This window comes from Oryctolagus cuniculus, chromosome 12, assembly GCF_051225735.1.
Source record: "Oryctolagus cuniculus isolate XC-2025 breed Fujian yellow rabbit chromosome 12, ASM5122573v1, whole genome shotgun sequence".
Lineage (NCBI taxonomy): Eukaryota > Metazoa > Chordata > Mammalia > Lagomorpha > Leporidae > Oryctolagus > Oryctolagus cuniculus.
The window spans coordinates 71,218,434-71,234,876 of NC_142878.1; the positions used below are offsets into that span (position 1 = coordinate 71,218,434).

A 16,443-nucleotide genomic window follows, 5' to 3' on the forward strand; every position below is an offset into this window, starting at 1 on the left:
ATAGAATTTTAAAAAAGCCTTCAAGTAATCATGACAAAGAACTAACAAGTACATTCCAATAAAAAGAAAAGGCTTAGGCTTTATGATAAAGTTGAGCTTGGAAGGAAAGTTGTTGAAACACAGGTTGGTGTGTCACACAATAGAATTCCCCTTCCTATTCTTGATCCCTAAAGTGGCAAGAGTACCAGGAAGCACAAGGTCACACTGTTCTGACTTGAGCAGTCAAGGTTAGTTTCCTACTCAGTGTTAATGGTGAGGCATCTTGGATGGGGAGTTCTGATGGAGAAGATGTATAAACAGCTTGTGTTTTCTTGGCACAATGACAGTACCAACCCTCCAGGACCATTTTAGCTTTTAGGCATGAAGGGCCCAGCTTAAGACTTATGAACTTTGGGGGAGAGAAGGATCTCTAAAACTATCTGAAGCCTGGAAAAGAAATGTATTGGTTCCAAAAGAAAATGATATAATTGTAATATTCATGTATTATCCTCAAAGGGCCAGTGTTTGGTGCATCTGTTCCTTGGGATGCTCACATCCCAATTAGAGTGCCTGGGTTAGAGTCCCAGCCCTGCTTCTAATTATGGCTTCCTATTAATGCATACCTTGGGAAGTAACAGGTGAAGGATCAAGTACTTCATTCCCTGCCAACTACATGGGAGATCTGAACTGAGTTTTGGGTTCCTGGATTTGGCCTGGACCAGCCCCAGCTGCTGTGGGTACTTGAAAAGTAAGCCAGCATATTGAAGATCTCTGTCTGTCTTTCTGTTTTTTTCTCTCTGTACATCTCTGCCTTTCAAATAAATAAATAAAACTCTTAAATAGCTTTAAAATGTGGGGGCAGGTATGTGGCCTAGTGGTTAAGCCACTGGTTAGAACACCCACATCCCACATTAAAGTGTGTAGGTTCAATTTCTAGCCCTGTTTCTCAAGTTCCTGTTTCTTCTAATATGCATCTGGGAGGCAGAATGTGATGGCTCAATTAGTTGAGTCCCTGACATACATGGATGATATCTGGATTGAGTTTCCAGCTCCCAACTTTAGCTCTTAGCTTTAGTTCCTAGACTACTGTGGACATTTATGTGGTGAACCAGCAGATGGGAGCTTTCTCACTTTCTTGTTCTCTTTCCTACACCAACCCCTGCCCCAACTCCCAAATAAATAATTTTTTGAAAAAAGTTTAAGTAAATATTTTCAGAACAATATCATTTTAACTCTCATCAGTTATTATCAACTCCACTATCATCTTCATCAGGCTGCTAAAAAAATACCAAAAGCTGGGTGGCTTAAATAACAGACATTTGTTTAAATTCTGAAGACTAGCAAGTCCAAAATAGAGGTGTTGACTGATTCAGTCCTTTGAGGGCCATCTTCCTGGTTTGCAAATGGCCACCTCCTCACATGGTAGAGGTGTGATCCCTTTCTCTTCTTCTTCTTCTTTTTTTTTTTAACAGGCAGAGTTAGACAGAGGGAGAAAAAGAGACGGAGAGAAAGGTCTTCCTTTTTCTGTTGGTTCACCCCACAAATGGTCACTACAGCTGGCGCGCTGTGCCAATCCCAAGCCAGGAGCCAGGTGCTTCCTTCTGGTCTCCCATGTGGGTGCAGGGCCCAAGCACTTGGGCCATCCTCCACTGCCCTCCCGGGCCACAGCAGAGAGCTGGACTGGAAGAGGAGCAACCAGGACAGAATCCGGTGCCCCAACTGGGACTAGAACCCAGGGTGCCGGTGCCACAGGCGGAGGATTAGCCTAGTGAGCCAAGGCACCAGCCCCCTTTCTCTTCTTAAAAATATCCTAATCCCCTCAGGGGCCCACCCTCATCACCCGATCTAAATCTAAATACCACCCAAAGGCCCCATTTCCAAATACCATCGGGTTAACACTTCAAAATATGAAATTTGGAGGGACACAAATGTTCAATTCACAACAATGGTATTTGAAACCCATTTGTAGGGTAGCTCTTCACAGGAAATACCAAAGTTGCAAGAAGATTGTGTGGAAATCCTAGCTAATTGTAAATTTAATGAACAACTTAGAGTCTAATCTAACAATTATAAAATGTTGCCCAAGCTTGTAGACCAAATCATATCTACTATTACATTTAGATTTAATTATGTACATTTAATTTTTTTAAGGATTTATTTTATTTATTTGAAAGAGTTACAGAGAGAGGTAGAGACAGAGAGAGTGGTCTTCTATCCGCTGGTTCACTCCCCAGATGGCTCAACGGCTGGAGCTGAGCTGATCCGAAGTCAGGAGCCAGGAGCTTCTTCCAGGTCTCCCACGTGGTTGAAGGGGCCCATGGACTTGGGCTGTCTTCTACTGCTTTCCCAGGCCATAGCAGAGAGCTGGATTGGAAGAGGAGCAGCAGCCAGGACTAGAACTGGTGCTCATAAGGGACACCAGTGCTTCACACCAGAGCTTTAATGCTCTGTGACACAGTGCTGGCCTGTACATTTGATTGGGTGAAGAGTAGGGCCTCTGGGGCAGTGCACAGAAACACAAAGTCCCCAGAATGCCATACATCCTTACTGCTCTGTTGGATATTTTCCCTATTCTGTTTTCCACCATTTCTCCTTCCTCTTGCAATTCTTGATGGGTTATAATTCTACAATCCTCAAGTCTTTTTCCTTTTTCCCTTCTTTGGATTTTTTATTATCCTATATAAACTTAACACCTTGTTGAAAATCATTCATATATGGCCGGCCCGTGGCTCATTAGGCTAATCCTCTGCCTGCTGCACCGGCACCCCGGGGTTCTAGTCCTGGTCAGGGCGCCAGATTCTGTCCCAGTTGCTCCTCTTCCAGTCCAGCTCTCTGCTGTGGCCAGGGAGTACAGTGGAGGATGGCCCAAGTGCTTGGGCCCTGCACCCACATGGGAGACCAGAAGGAAGCACCTGGCTCCTGGCTTCGGATCTGCACAGCGCGCCTGCCATAGTGGCCATTTGTGGGGTGAACCAACGGAAAAAGGAAGACCTTTCTCTCTCTCTCTCTCACTGTCCACTCTGCCTGTCAAAAAGAAAGAAAGAAAGAAAGAAAGAAAGAAAGAAAGAAAGAAAGAAAGAAAGAAAGAAAGAAAGAAAGAAAGAAAGAAAGAAAGAAAGAGAAAGAAAGAAAGAAAGAGAAAATCATTCATATTTAAGATGCAGTCTTATTGACCAAACTTCACATCCTTTGAAGGTACTCATGATTCCTCCAAGGCTATGGTTCAGTTAAAATGGCTTTACTAAACACTTTCACTGTGATAAGAAGGCAATAATTGACAGGGTAAACCTGGTTATTACTTTGTGATATTTCCTTATATCATATATACTTCTAATGCCTTCCATTATATTTCTACAATTACAAATACTTAAGAAAAATTAAGACTACATTTATAAATCTCCTTGGTAAATGGAATTAACAGTCTTATATGAACCAGGTTGTCATACAATAATATCTGGTAGCTTTCCACTTTTCATCAGAAGAATTCTAATTCCCTGAGTCATTGCCCCTTGGTATTTGCAGTGATGTAATCAACCAGGTTCATGTTATGGCTGCTCTAATTCTAAGGAATGCATTCTCTTTCATAACACAGAAGGCCCAACAATTCCTTAGTATGTGCCCCTTAGTAACTGAGTCAGCCCTACCAGTACTCTGCAAAACTGGGCCATTCTCTATTGCCTAGAGGCTATTCACTATGATTGTTACTGGTTTTGGAGTTCATAAGCCAGGGCACAAAGGGCACAAATTAGTCACCCACATCTTGCAGGCAAATGCTTCTTGCTGTTGTTTGTCTTATCAGTAGCTAAGGACTATCTTTGCTTATAAATGTGTTCCTAAATTCCTCTATTTCCTTACTCATCAATCTGGTTTGCTCTACCCAAGTCCTTGTTTTCTTCCCTTTCTTTCTTACTCGTTTCTGTCCAGCTGCCATGGTCACCACCTTAATATTCATTCTTTCTCTCTCCTGTTCATCACTGAGGATGTTGAGATACCTCCTTTTCCGTTAACTTAAACCTTTTCATCTTTTGGGTACCTGTCAAAGTCAGGGCCTCTTCATCTTACCACCCTGACCTTTGTCCCATGGTACCTTGTTGCAATAGTACGAAAGGCATTTTTTTTTTTTTTTTGCTTTTGTCTTGGTATCTAAATCTCACATATTCTCATCATCCTATCATAAGGAGAATTCATTCCCTCCCTAAAGAAATAAATGAATTTGTTTTCAAAATTTTGAAGAGATGTTCTCTCAGCCATTTCAAGATCTTGAGGAAGATGCAGAGGGGGGAAATTCCTTCTCTACTGAAATAAAATACTTGTGGGGCCTGCGCTGTGACATCTCAGGCTGAGCTGCCCTCTGCAATGCCAACATCCCATATGGGTACCGGTTCCAGTCCTGGTTGCCCTACTTCAGGTCCAGTTCTCTGCTAATTTGCCTGGGAATGCAGTGGAAAGTGGCCCAAGAGCTTGGGCCCCTGAATCCACATGGGAGACCTGGAAGAAGATCCTGGTTCCTGGCTTCACCCTGGCCCAGCCCTGGCCATTGCAACCATTTGGGGAGTGAACTAGTGGATAGAAGATCTATCTCTTGTTCTCTCCTTCTCTCTCTGTAACTCTGCCATTCAAATAAATAAATGAAATATTTAAAAAGAAGAATAATACTTGCAACTAATGTACCCTAGTGCAAGGAAAAGAAGCCATCCCCTTGAAGGGATGTGCTGCAGGACCTATCCTCCTCTCTGTAGCCTTCTGCCAAAACTAATGCCATAGTACTTTATGAAACAGCGACACATCCAATGTTGGCAATAACTATTCCTATCTCACATGTGGCCATTGGTAGCACATATGGTAAGTTTTTGATAACCTAAAGAAGGCAACTTCTCTGGATGTTTTAAAGAGAACTCTTTCTTTGGGTTAATGCAGCCAGAGCACAGAGACTGTGACTTAGAGATTAACTACTGGCTCGGTTTCAGCTCTCACATGTACCTTCATGACCAGACATCCTTTATCACCATTAACAACTATCCCCTGGTCACTATTCATCAGGTTATATGCATGTGGAAAAATAATTTGTCAATGATTTCCATGTTGGAGACTAATGTAAAATGACCTTAAATTGCCTTTAGTAAATCTTTCAACTACTCATAAAATATCAGCAAGTCTTTTTTTTTTTTTTTTTTTTTTTGACAGGCAGAGTGGACAGTGAAAGAGAGAGACAGAGAGAAAGGTCTTCCTTTTTGCCATTGGTTCACCCTCCAATGGCCGCCGCAGCCGGTGAGCTGCAGCTGGCGCACCACGCTGATCCGATGGCAGGAGCCAGGTACTTATCCTGATCTCCCATGGGGTGCAGAGCCCAAGGACTTGGGCCATCCTCCACTGCACTCCCTGGCCACAGCAGAGAGCTGGCCTGGAAGAGGGGCAACTGGGACAGAATCCGGCGCCCCGACCAGGACTAGAACCCGGTGTGCCAGCGCCGCAAGGCGGAGGATTAGCCTAGTGAGCCGCGGCACCAGCCTCAGCAAGTCTTGATGGAGGCATTTTATCACAGAAACATTATCTATAAATATGGTAGGGCAAGGGTGAAAGGGAGTACAAAAGCAAAGTTAATGAGAAAATAATTGAGTTAGGAGAAACTAAAAAGCTCTTGTGGTTAAATTCTACTTTTTATTGTATATACTGAATTAAAAGTCATAGGCCAAAAAGACAACAATCTTTATATGAAAATCAAAGAGAAACTAGAAGCAATTAGATAGGTGATTTAGTTTAAAGACACTGCAGTAATCACAAAAACAACTCCAGCACATTATTTTGAAGGAAGAAATCTTAGTGAACTGGAGGTAAGGTTTATGCAATTAAAAAATTTAGAAACTTTGCTGTAAAGAAGAAGGATAGGAAAGCAAGGAAGCTATTAGTTAATTTTTAAAATTGAATTTTCATTTATATTTAATATCATGTACTGTTTGATTTATTCTGGAAATGTATACAAATATTTATAAGAAAACTCAGATTTAGTGAGACTCAAAATAGAAATTTTGACTACCTTAGAATCACCTAGCCAGAAGGATGGGAAACAACCAGCTCAGAGATGAGCCTCGTGATGAAGAAATCAAGAATGGGCATAGATCAAAGAAGAGGAATGGACAAAGGCAGTCTCATTATAACCTACTGTGTCACTTAGCATATTTCAATTACAAATAAAAGAAAACCTAATGTACAGTGACTCAGATGACGTAAATTATTCTCCTACAAAACTAAAAAATACAAACATAGCTTGGCTTTTAGGCTAAACTTGATCTAAAAGGTTAACTTTATCATAAAGAGTTATGTTTCAGTCTCCCTATTCTACCTTTCATTATGAAACAATCAATCAAGATTGATTTCATTTATAAAAGCTAGATGACTGCCAACAACAACCAAGACAACAAAGTTGCTCATGTCTGTTCTGTAGGAGAGAAAGTTTATTTGTTCCCCAGTCATTGAACTCAGGTCCTGGGTTCCACTAAAGTTGCACGGACCTATGCCCTGAACCATTTACTATGATCAGCATATCACTGGGTGCTTACCAGTTCGAACCTGGCTAATTAACTGCCCATCCTGGCCAATCACTGTGTTAGACTTAGCATTGTACTGACTAGCTGATGTTGGGAACAGAGTCATTCCTACTCAAAAGACAATGGTAAAAGCATAGTATGGCTGCTGAGGAAATACCCAGAAACCTCCATTCCACCTTCTGTTTCTTAGGAAACTATTTCTGTACTGTTTCTAACAGAGATCTTGGCTGAGACGCAAAGAAATGCTCATCCTGATTGAAATAAATGTATGTAGAGCTTAAACACAGAGTCTCCGAATCCTCCATCCTTTGGGTGTTCAGTAAAGTGACTACACACTTTTTGGAACACTGTCATCCAAATCATTACCATGACTTTCAGACAGCTCCCAACAGCCTTTGTTACTCATCCTCTATAGGCAAGGTTATCCAGGCCAAGGAGGACAATGGAAAAGCTAGAGCAAGAACACAGGCTCTTCTCCCCAAAGCCAGCACCCTTCCATCTTAATAACCACTGCCAAAGGTATCCTAAGTCATGACACTGTTCAAAGTAATAGCAAATAAAAGTATTGAATGGTTGAAAGAATAATAGGGCACATCAGTCTGATTTCTTTCCTGTCTTCAGCTCTCTAAATAAATCAATACAATAGAAGTCTACTGCATTAAGTGGCTCTTCAGTCCGTTAACAAAGGCTCACTGGTAAGGACAATCTTTGTCCTTTGTAATCTCTGCACTCCCAACTACAAATCTTAAATCAAGCCAACTGATGAGATAATTGAACTCGTTGCTTCAAATTTTAATTGTTAACCTAAAAGCATATGGATTCTAATTATCACTCATTCCAAAGTTACTAAATTATGAGTAAGACACATTATAATAAAGCCAAAGAAAAGAGTTCATACTTGAGATCTTCTTAAAGTGGCATATTGAAGACAACTACTGCCATAAATTATAAGCTTTGCTTTGTGCTATTGCTTTAAAAATAAATCTGATGAGTGTTATATAAGACAAGAATGAAAATTTATAGCAATTATTAAAATGTTCTATAGCTCTTAAATACTACTTTTAGTTTTCTCCTCAATGCCACAGAATTTCAGCCATTAAAATATCACTGATTTGTGTTCTTTCCTTAACACACACCTGAATAATAGTCATTCAAAACTCTCAGACAGCAACTTCAAACATGAGAAAGATAAAAACAGCATTATTTGCAGCAAACATCCAGATTTTTCAGAACCATGAAGACTGGGGGAGCCCTTGCCATGCCCCTGCTACCTGCCCTCAGCCTCTGGCTGTGAGTGGGAGTTGCCATGTGGACAAAAGATGAGAGTTGCCCTACTCCCAAGGAGCCTAGTTCATCTTCATTCTCTTATGAATGTTTCCCATAGAGTCTGTTTAATATACAGATGAAAATTCATTTATAGACTAACGTGTCTACAACTATGTCTTTGACTATACTTTGTAGAATATATACTTGCAGAACAATTACTACCTGTGTGTTTGTGCCTTAATATTGAAGATCTAACACCTACCAGACTGACAAGGCCTCAAATGCATTAAAGCGTTTCCTTGGAAAGGGAGTACTATACCCATGGTTTTACTCACAGTAAGTGCCCTGCAAAGATAAGTCTTAAAAGATTTGCATGACATTCAGTTCTGATTCCACAGCCAGCAGAGCCAGTCATACCTGGAGTATCCATGAAATAATGAGTTAGTTTCCCACTGTGAGGCCTCCTTTATAATTCCAATTTCAGCTGGAAATTCTTTGAAGAGATGATTGAACCATATCGTCTCCATGAAAGCTGCAAAGATTTAACAACCGCTGAGAAATTAAAAAGAGAAACTCCATGGAAAATTACAGATGCAGAACTGGAAGCAGTCAAGGAAAAGGTAAGGAACTTGTCTTCCTTAATTTTTTACTTTGCTATCTAACTGGCTCTTGATTTAAAGATCAAGAAGTAATGTAACTATTACTGAATTGCATTATTCAAGATCCAGAGTTTCCACACTTTTCAAGTGCTTTTCAATCACATTGTTGGATATGAGGATTTAGAAAACAGTGTTCATTATATTCTCTAAAGTCGAAATTGTTTTTAAAGTACAAATTATTAAATCTCCTGTCAGATTTAGTTTTAAAGAACATATGACAGAACTATCAATCTAAAATAATTTAGGTCAATATATGTGAAAAGTAGATAAGGGTAGATTGACTCACAATTGAGTACGATAATAAAGAGTTCTGACGGGATGAAGATACTTTGAAAACTAACAAAGATATCTGAGGAAATATATGATGTGATTGGAACAGTGCATGTGAGAGTGAGATCTAGTGCATCTTGTAAGATGGATACAAAATGGTGAGCTAGAGAGCCCAGAAAGATGGAAGTTACCCTCTTCCAGCCTGAGCTGAATGACGTCGCTGATAGTGAGGAAAGTGAAAATGAGGTAGGACTGACCTCTGAATTGCGCATTAAAGTCAAGGGAACACAGGAACTTGTAAACTACAAAATCTAAATAAACTACACAAGGAGCTGAATTTGGAAAAATTAAGAGTAAGAAATACTAAAAGCTTTTCACATTTAGTAAAAAAAATTTACAAATTAGAATCAAGCTCTGTGTATAACAAGCTGTCTAGTTCTTACAAAGACTTGTATAATTGAGCAAATCACACATCTGAGTCTCATTTTCTAAACCAGTGAAATGTAACAATAAATGTTACTCTCACCACTGCAAAACAGTTATTTTTCCATGTGAGTCTTCTGATAGCTTTTTCATCAAAACCAGTCTACTGTACTGAAAAACATTTAGAGAGTTACAGGAAAGGTAGCCTAGGATATGGTCTATGTTCTTAGGATATCAAACTGGTGTCAAGATTTGATCAGTTTTCTTTAACCAAAAACTTATTTCCTAAAACTAGCCATTCATGTTTTCTTTTTATAGTTATTCAAGTTGTTTGCTTCTCTCCCACATCCTAGAATGTATTAAGCTACTATAACACAATGAAAATATGGCCTTATTCACACCTCTAAAATGTCTTGTGAGGCTTTAAAGCTCTGTAAGCGTCCAAGCCTAAATAAGGTTCTCTCTCTGTGACTCGAAGTAAGAAAATAAATTCTTATTCATAATTCTGGGAGAACTACACTCAGCTAATTCTGAATGCTGTCCACAGAGTTACCGCCAAGTTCGACTGAATGAACTCTTGCAGGAGCACTCGAGAGCTGCTAATCTCATTGTCTTGTAAGTATCATTGCAGGCATTTAGGAATGGTGGAGAGACATTTTAGTGAAAATGGGTTAATCAGTTTTTTATTTATTTATTTTCTTTTTGGACAGGCAGAGTGGACAGTGAGAGAGAGAGACAGAGAGAAAGGTCTTCCTTTGCCGTTGGTGCACCCTCCAATGGCCGCCGCGGCCGGCGCACCACACTGATCCTAAGGCAGGAGCCAGGTGCTTCTCCTGGTCTCCCATGGGGTGCAGGGCCCAAGCACTTGGGCCATCCTCCACTGCACTCCCTGGCCACAGCAGAGAGCTGGCCTGGAAGAGGGGCAACCGGAACAGAATCTGGCGCCCCGACCGGGACTAGAACCCGGTGTGCTGGCGCCGCAGGAGGAGGATTAGCCTAGTGAGCCATGGCGCCAGCTGGGTTAATCAGTTTTTAAATCTCATGACTTTTCAGGTGAATAGCTTTTTTTTTTTTTTAATTGGAACACATGGGATTTTAGTGAAGGAAGGTCAATACTACTCTGAAATCCCGATGATGGCAGCTCAAGGCTACAGTGGGCCTGGCTTGGACTTTCTGCCTGACATGCTATACCCATGGGGCCAACGACACATGCCCACCCACAACCCAACTTTACCTTCCAGTCTGCACCAGTTAACTGAGATCCTGAAATTCCTTACTGACAGCCCCACGTTAACCACCAAAATTCACAGGCCTGTCCCTGGATGCGTGCTCCTGAGCTGCTGTGTCTCTGGCAGATTCATGAGGCTCTTTGCAGTGTTGGAAGAGGCCAGGGAGGGAGAAAAAGGCAATGATCTTTCCTATTTTCACTGTTGACCCTGTGGCACTACAAATGTTAGCTGTGTGACTATTGAAAATATTCATGTTCATCTACTTAGATTGGTAGCTAAACCTGAAAAGCCTTCCAACTATTTTGTATTTATACCTCATAATCTGACTGCTATGTATGAAGAAAAATGTGTCTTCAAGCATGGCCTAGGCTGGAAGGTTGTCCATCTAAAATGTTATACTCTTAAAATTGATGCAGGCCTGGAACCTTAATTTTTTTTTTTGACATGCAGATTTAGACAGTGAGAGAGAGAGAGAGAAAGGTCTTCCTTTCTGTTGGTTCACCCCCAAAATGGCCAATAAGGCTGGTGCACTGCGCCAATCCAAAGCCAGGAGCCAGATGCTTCCTCCTGGTCTCCCATGTGGGTGCAGGGACTAAGCACTTGGGCCATCCTCTACTGCCCTTCCGGGCCACACAGAGAGCTGGACTGGAAGAGGAGCAACCGGGACAGAATCCAGCGCCCCAACCGGGACTAGAACCCGGGGTACTGGTGCCACAGGCGGAAGATTAGCCTAGTGAGTTGTGGCACCAGCCTGGAACCTTAATTTTCAACCCAGGACCTTGTTCCTCACAGAGATGAGCATTTATAGGTGCACAGAGTAAGAACAGAATTTATTTAAAAGGTGACAGAATGAACATATATTCAAATGTGAGTGTGGCCTAGCTACATGGAGAAATATATATCATGAGGCCGGCGCCGCGGCTCACTAGGCTAATCCTCTGCCTGCGGCACCGGCACCCCAGGTTCTAGTCTCAGTCGGGGCGCCAGATTCTGTCCTGGTTGCCCCTCTTCCAGGCCAGCTCTCTGCTGTGGCCAGGGAGTTCAGTGGAGGATAGCCCAAGTCCTTGGGCCCTGCACCCCATGGGAGACCAGGAGAAGCACCTGGCTCCTGGCTTCGGATCAGCACGGTGCGCTGGCCGAGGCGGCCTTTGGAGGGTGAACCAACAGCAAAGGAAGACCTTTCTCTCTCTCTCTCTCACTGTCCACTCTGCCTGTCAAAAAAAGAAAGAAAGAGAGAGAGAGAGAAAGAGAGAGAGAGAGAGAGAAAGAGAGAGAAATATATATCATGAGTGGATCAGAGAGTTGGTTGAGAGAAAAAGCCTAAGTAGCACCCATAACTGCATTCAAGCAAAAAAGGGGCTCTCTCCTGTATGAGTTAGGGGATGTTGCCTTAACTGAAGAAATAAATGGGGTGGGAGCTCAACAAGCATGAAGCCATCTGGACATTTTATGGCACCCCTATGTGGAGGTTAATATCCATGAAGTAATCATGGCATCTACTCCTTCCTTATTGGCCCTGGATGAGACACAGGTACATCCTGGGAAGGTGGGTGTCTTAGACTGACAGGTAAAGAGATAGCATTAAATTGCACAGTTGTCAAGAATTCCATTTCACCTAGGCCTGTCTAGCTGCCTGCTTATTCATACAAAATCAAAATGGTCTGCTAAATTGTGTGGTAGGATCTCAATAGCTTATTTCTGAGGTTTCCCCCAAATACAAAAACTTTAAACTTCTGGAAAATGATTTCTATCTATATTTTTGTTCTGTCTTTGCAATACCTAAGCCTATTTCTCTGGTTTATAGTTATTTGTATAAACTGAGAAATACATCAGTTTAATGTCTATATTCAAAATGATTCCAGGGCCTTCATTGGGGAGAAGAGTGTAAAAGTATCAGGCCTGTCAAAAAAAAATAGTTCTGAAATGCTAGAAAGATTATTGTGTTAGTAATTCTCATTTTCGTCTTTTGTCTTCTCTGCCATTAGGAGCCTTCCAGTGGCGAGAAAAGGATCTATATCGGATTTGTTGTATATGGCTTGGCTGGAAATCCTCACAAAGAACCTTCCTCCTGTCTTACTAGTTAGAGGAAATCACAAAAATGTCCTGACATTTTACTCTTAAAACATGAAAGATTAGAAAACATATTAATGTATGGCTAATTAAGAAGCATGTTGCTGTACTATATGCTGTAAATCTGATCCTTGGATATGTAAATCTCTGGAGACTGTCCTACCATATTCTACTGATTTATTCATATAAATTGTAGTATATTAGAATTTTTATTAGTTACTGGAGGTTTTTTTTTTTTTCTATTAGCTTAAGAGAGTCTCAAAACCAATGCTGCTCCTAGAAAAAAAATTTTGTCATTGCTGTTGATAAATAATAAGCAAACCCAGGCTGGCTTGTACTCATGAAAACCACCAATTTGACTGGAAGCTTCTCCAGGCATACTTAATCTTTTGTTTGTACGTTGTTTGCTTCTGGGCACTGATATAGGCCTCAGCCCCACAGCAGGTGCTCAACAAATGCTTATTGACAGCCCCAGAGAGTAACCATGGGTGGTTATCAAAGGAGAAGACCAACTGGGTGTGAAACCTGATTATACGTGGCCTCCTGAGAGGCTTGTATCTACAAAGAAGATTTAAAAATCAATAACTGAAAACTTTAAAAAGTTCTTGAGTTACAAAATGTTTAAAGCACTTATTTAAATAAGGTTATTTAATGTAACTGATTAAATACTTAGTGATCAAGTGATCATTGATAACACATGCCTTAAATTTGCTACTGACTGAAAAGTACGTTAACCACCTTAGAAGGCAACATTGGTTCCAATTAAATGAAATATATTTCATTCTTAACATACAAACTCTAATTGTCCACCCTACTAAATATTTAGAAATTTCCATCATGGTATTACTCTGCATCCTTTTTCCTAATTAAGTAATTAGCACAGATGAAGTAAGTCTTTAAGACATCTAATTGAAAGCAAAGTACCATAAACTTTCAAACCATCATTATGAAATACATCCTGAATCATATATTTACTTTCTAGGTGATTGTATGTATTTAAAGAATAATTACAATGTGAAATGGAAAGGCTTGCAAAATTTAGAATATATAGGAACTGATTTTTTTTATTTTGTAGTACACCTATAATACTTAATCATATTGACAAACCAACAAAAAATTGGTTTTCTGATGAACGACTTGATTTTTTTTCTTGACATAGTTTGACTGTTTATTCTAACTATGAAAATATATGGGGAAAAATGAACCTGAAATAAAAGCACTAAAATTCATTTGCTTGGCCTAAGTCATATTTTTACTTTTCAATCACTAAAATTACAGTGCAATGGAATCTCAGACATGAGCCTGAAAATTTTCCTGCTTGGTGCAGGTTGTTTATAACTGGGGTTCAAGATTAGGACTTACAAGCTTGGCTTCTCTGCCTAGAGGACTACAGGAAAAGGGAGACAATCAGCAAAGGTTAAGCAGCTGGATATCCCTATTCCAAAAGCAGGGCTATTTTACTTAACTAAGCCCTTGAATAAACCTGTGTACTTGAAATCCAAATGACTGGACTTGGTCCTGCTGATGTGTGCAAAGAGGACCCAGTGTCATGTGTCTGTAATACATCCCTGAAATACTTGAGAGGGTCTCTGAGAGAAGTGAGAAGTAATATGGCTTCTGTGATGGAAAATTCTGGCTTTTGTTGCTTTGCAGAACTGTTGCAGGCTGGGTTCCTGGGGAAACAGACTGAGAGTTTAGCATGTAGTGACCTAGGGATCAATACCCATGGAAGGCAGGAGAAAAGAAAGGTGGAGAGAAATGGTGTGGTACGGGACCAATGACAACTTCGGTCATCTTTACAGGGAACTCTGGAGTTAAAATGTCCTTTCAGAGTGGTCATGCGTAGGGCAGAGAAGGCCAGGCCTTTGAACTGCCACACTGATCAATCACTGGATGTAGGCTGCCTTGGGGAAGGGCTGTGACCTCAAATGCAGCAGCCCTGCCATTGAGTCTCCCTGTTAACAGCACTGCTAGATGCCTGGGCACCAAATCCTTCATTACATAGAGTCTGAGTGTGACATCCCCACGTCTACCAAAGGGGGCAGATAATTATGGTTGTCAAAAATTTCAGACTGTCTTGAATTGAAATCTTGGTTTCACCATTTGTTAGTTTTGTGCCTTTAATTTTCTAAAGGCTACTGGAAAGAAAGTGAATGGAATGATGTCCTTTGGGCTCCAGATTAAAGGTTGAGGTTGAGTAACAATAAGGAACTAGGGATTTCCAGGTCAAGAAAAGATGTATTGGAAATAAGAGAGGTTAGCAGAAAATTGAAATGATAAGGGTTATGGTCAGCAACAAATTTTTATAGCCATTTATACTCTGCCTTTATCCTTTGCTTCTCTCAACGCTATTAACTCTATTATTTCAACTTCCCAACATCTCCCCATCTACACTCAGGTTTCTGAGCAAGGAGAAAATTCCACAATCGTGGGCATTGGTGTGCAATTTTCTTTCTTTTTTTTTTTTCAGATTGATTAATTGATTTGTTCCTTTGAAAGACAGAGAGAGGGCAAGAAGCAAAGGGAGGGATCTTCCATCCACTGGTTCATTCCCCATTTGACCACTGCATCCACGCTGGTCCAGGCTAAAGCCAGGAATGAGGAACCCCATCCTGGTCTCCCATATGGGTGGTAGGGAATCAAGTACATGAGCCATCTTCTGCTGCCTTTCCAGGTACATTAGCAGGGAGCTGGATCAGAAGTGGAGCAGCCTGGACTTGAATCGGTACTTACATGGGATGCCACCATTGCAGGCTGCGGCTTATCCTGCTGTGCCACAACACTGGCCCTGGTGTCCAATTTTCTGTGTCTCTTTACTTTACATCCCACTTTCCTCACAATGACTTTCAAAATCTTCATTAATTTTTCAATTGATGAACCTTCCTTATCTCTATAAACATATACATAAAACATAAAACATTTTAAATAAAGGGCACCATATTTAAAATATTGCATGAATTCTTCCTTTAATACTCAATTTTAGACATCTTTAAGTGGAAATTTTAAAAAGAATTATAAAGTATTGGGGACTACTGTAGCCTTGTTAATTAGAACCTCTGGGAGAGGGACTAAGGGACCTTAGTCTGATCATCTGCAACATATTGCAATTATGCTCTAGGAAATTCCTCTGATTTCTGATTTGACTTCTACAACCAAATTTTTATTTCCAACTTATATTTTTCCTCCAAGTCCCAAATTCACAAATTTCTTTTTTTTTTTTTTGGTGGAGAAAAGTTTTTATTTTAAAGCAGAAATAAAAGATCTGGAAACAAAGCAAAACTCAGTGAATACTGTACAATAAATAATGCTGAATCTGTTGCATTTCTGTGTACCTGGGAAGAAAAAGGAAAAATGAGAAAGGAGCAGAGATAATAGGGGTAAAAGAGAAACGCAGATATGGAACAAGTAAAACAGAGAACAGAAAATGGAAAACTCAGAAGAGAAATAGGAGAATTTTAGAAATAGAGAAAAGAAATTTTAGAGTATACTGAGTAAACTACAGACAGTTCACAACTTACGGTGGTTCAACTTACAGTTTCTTTTTTGACTTCATGAGGGTGCAAAAGCAGTACACATTGAGTGAAAGTCATACTTCAAGTTTCAAATTTTTATCTTTTCTTGAACTAGCAATATGGGGTACAGTACTCTCTCACAATGCCTGACTCTAAGTTATTGTAAGTATTCTGACAACATTTCAAGTAAGTTTAGACTATACTTTGATGTGTAGTTGGCTGGCTGTATTAAACACATTTTCAATTTACAGTTAATTGGCTTGTTGGAACATAACCCCATCATAAGTTGAGGAATATTTGTATCTGTCATCCCCTTGCTAGTTTGCCCTATTACTACTTTTTAGTGACTTTTTAAAATTCTAATCCTTCATTTTTTCTTCACCTGTACTCCATGAGGGATCCTTAGCAGGCCCCAGCTGACTCTGGGAATTCACACTTCCTAGGACATGAACCTAGAACTAGCCATGCTTTGTTCAAGGATGCCCTAACT

The 16,443-nt window shown here is 40.4% G+C and overlaps 1 protein-coding gene across 1 annotated transcript in view; it reads left to right on the forward strand.

The window, feature by feature from the left end:
- The window catches only part of SLC12A1 (solute carrier family 12 member 1), a gene marked incomplete at its 5' end in the record, with an annotated part of 108,173 nt that extends 94,512 nt beyond the window's left edge, over positions 1–13,661 (forward strand). The window contains 3 exon segments of the mRNA NM_001170971.1: positions 8,275–8,410; positions 9,690–9,757; positions 12,357–13,661. Coding sequence (NP_001164442.1) covers positions 8,275–8,410; positions 9,690–9,757; positions 12,357–12,492 — 340 coding nt within the window. The 3' untranslated portion in view covers positions 12,493–13,661.
- Positions 13,662–16,443: the final 2,782 nt, after the last annotated feature.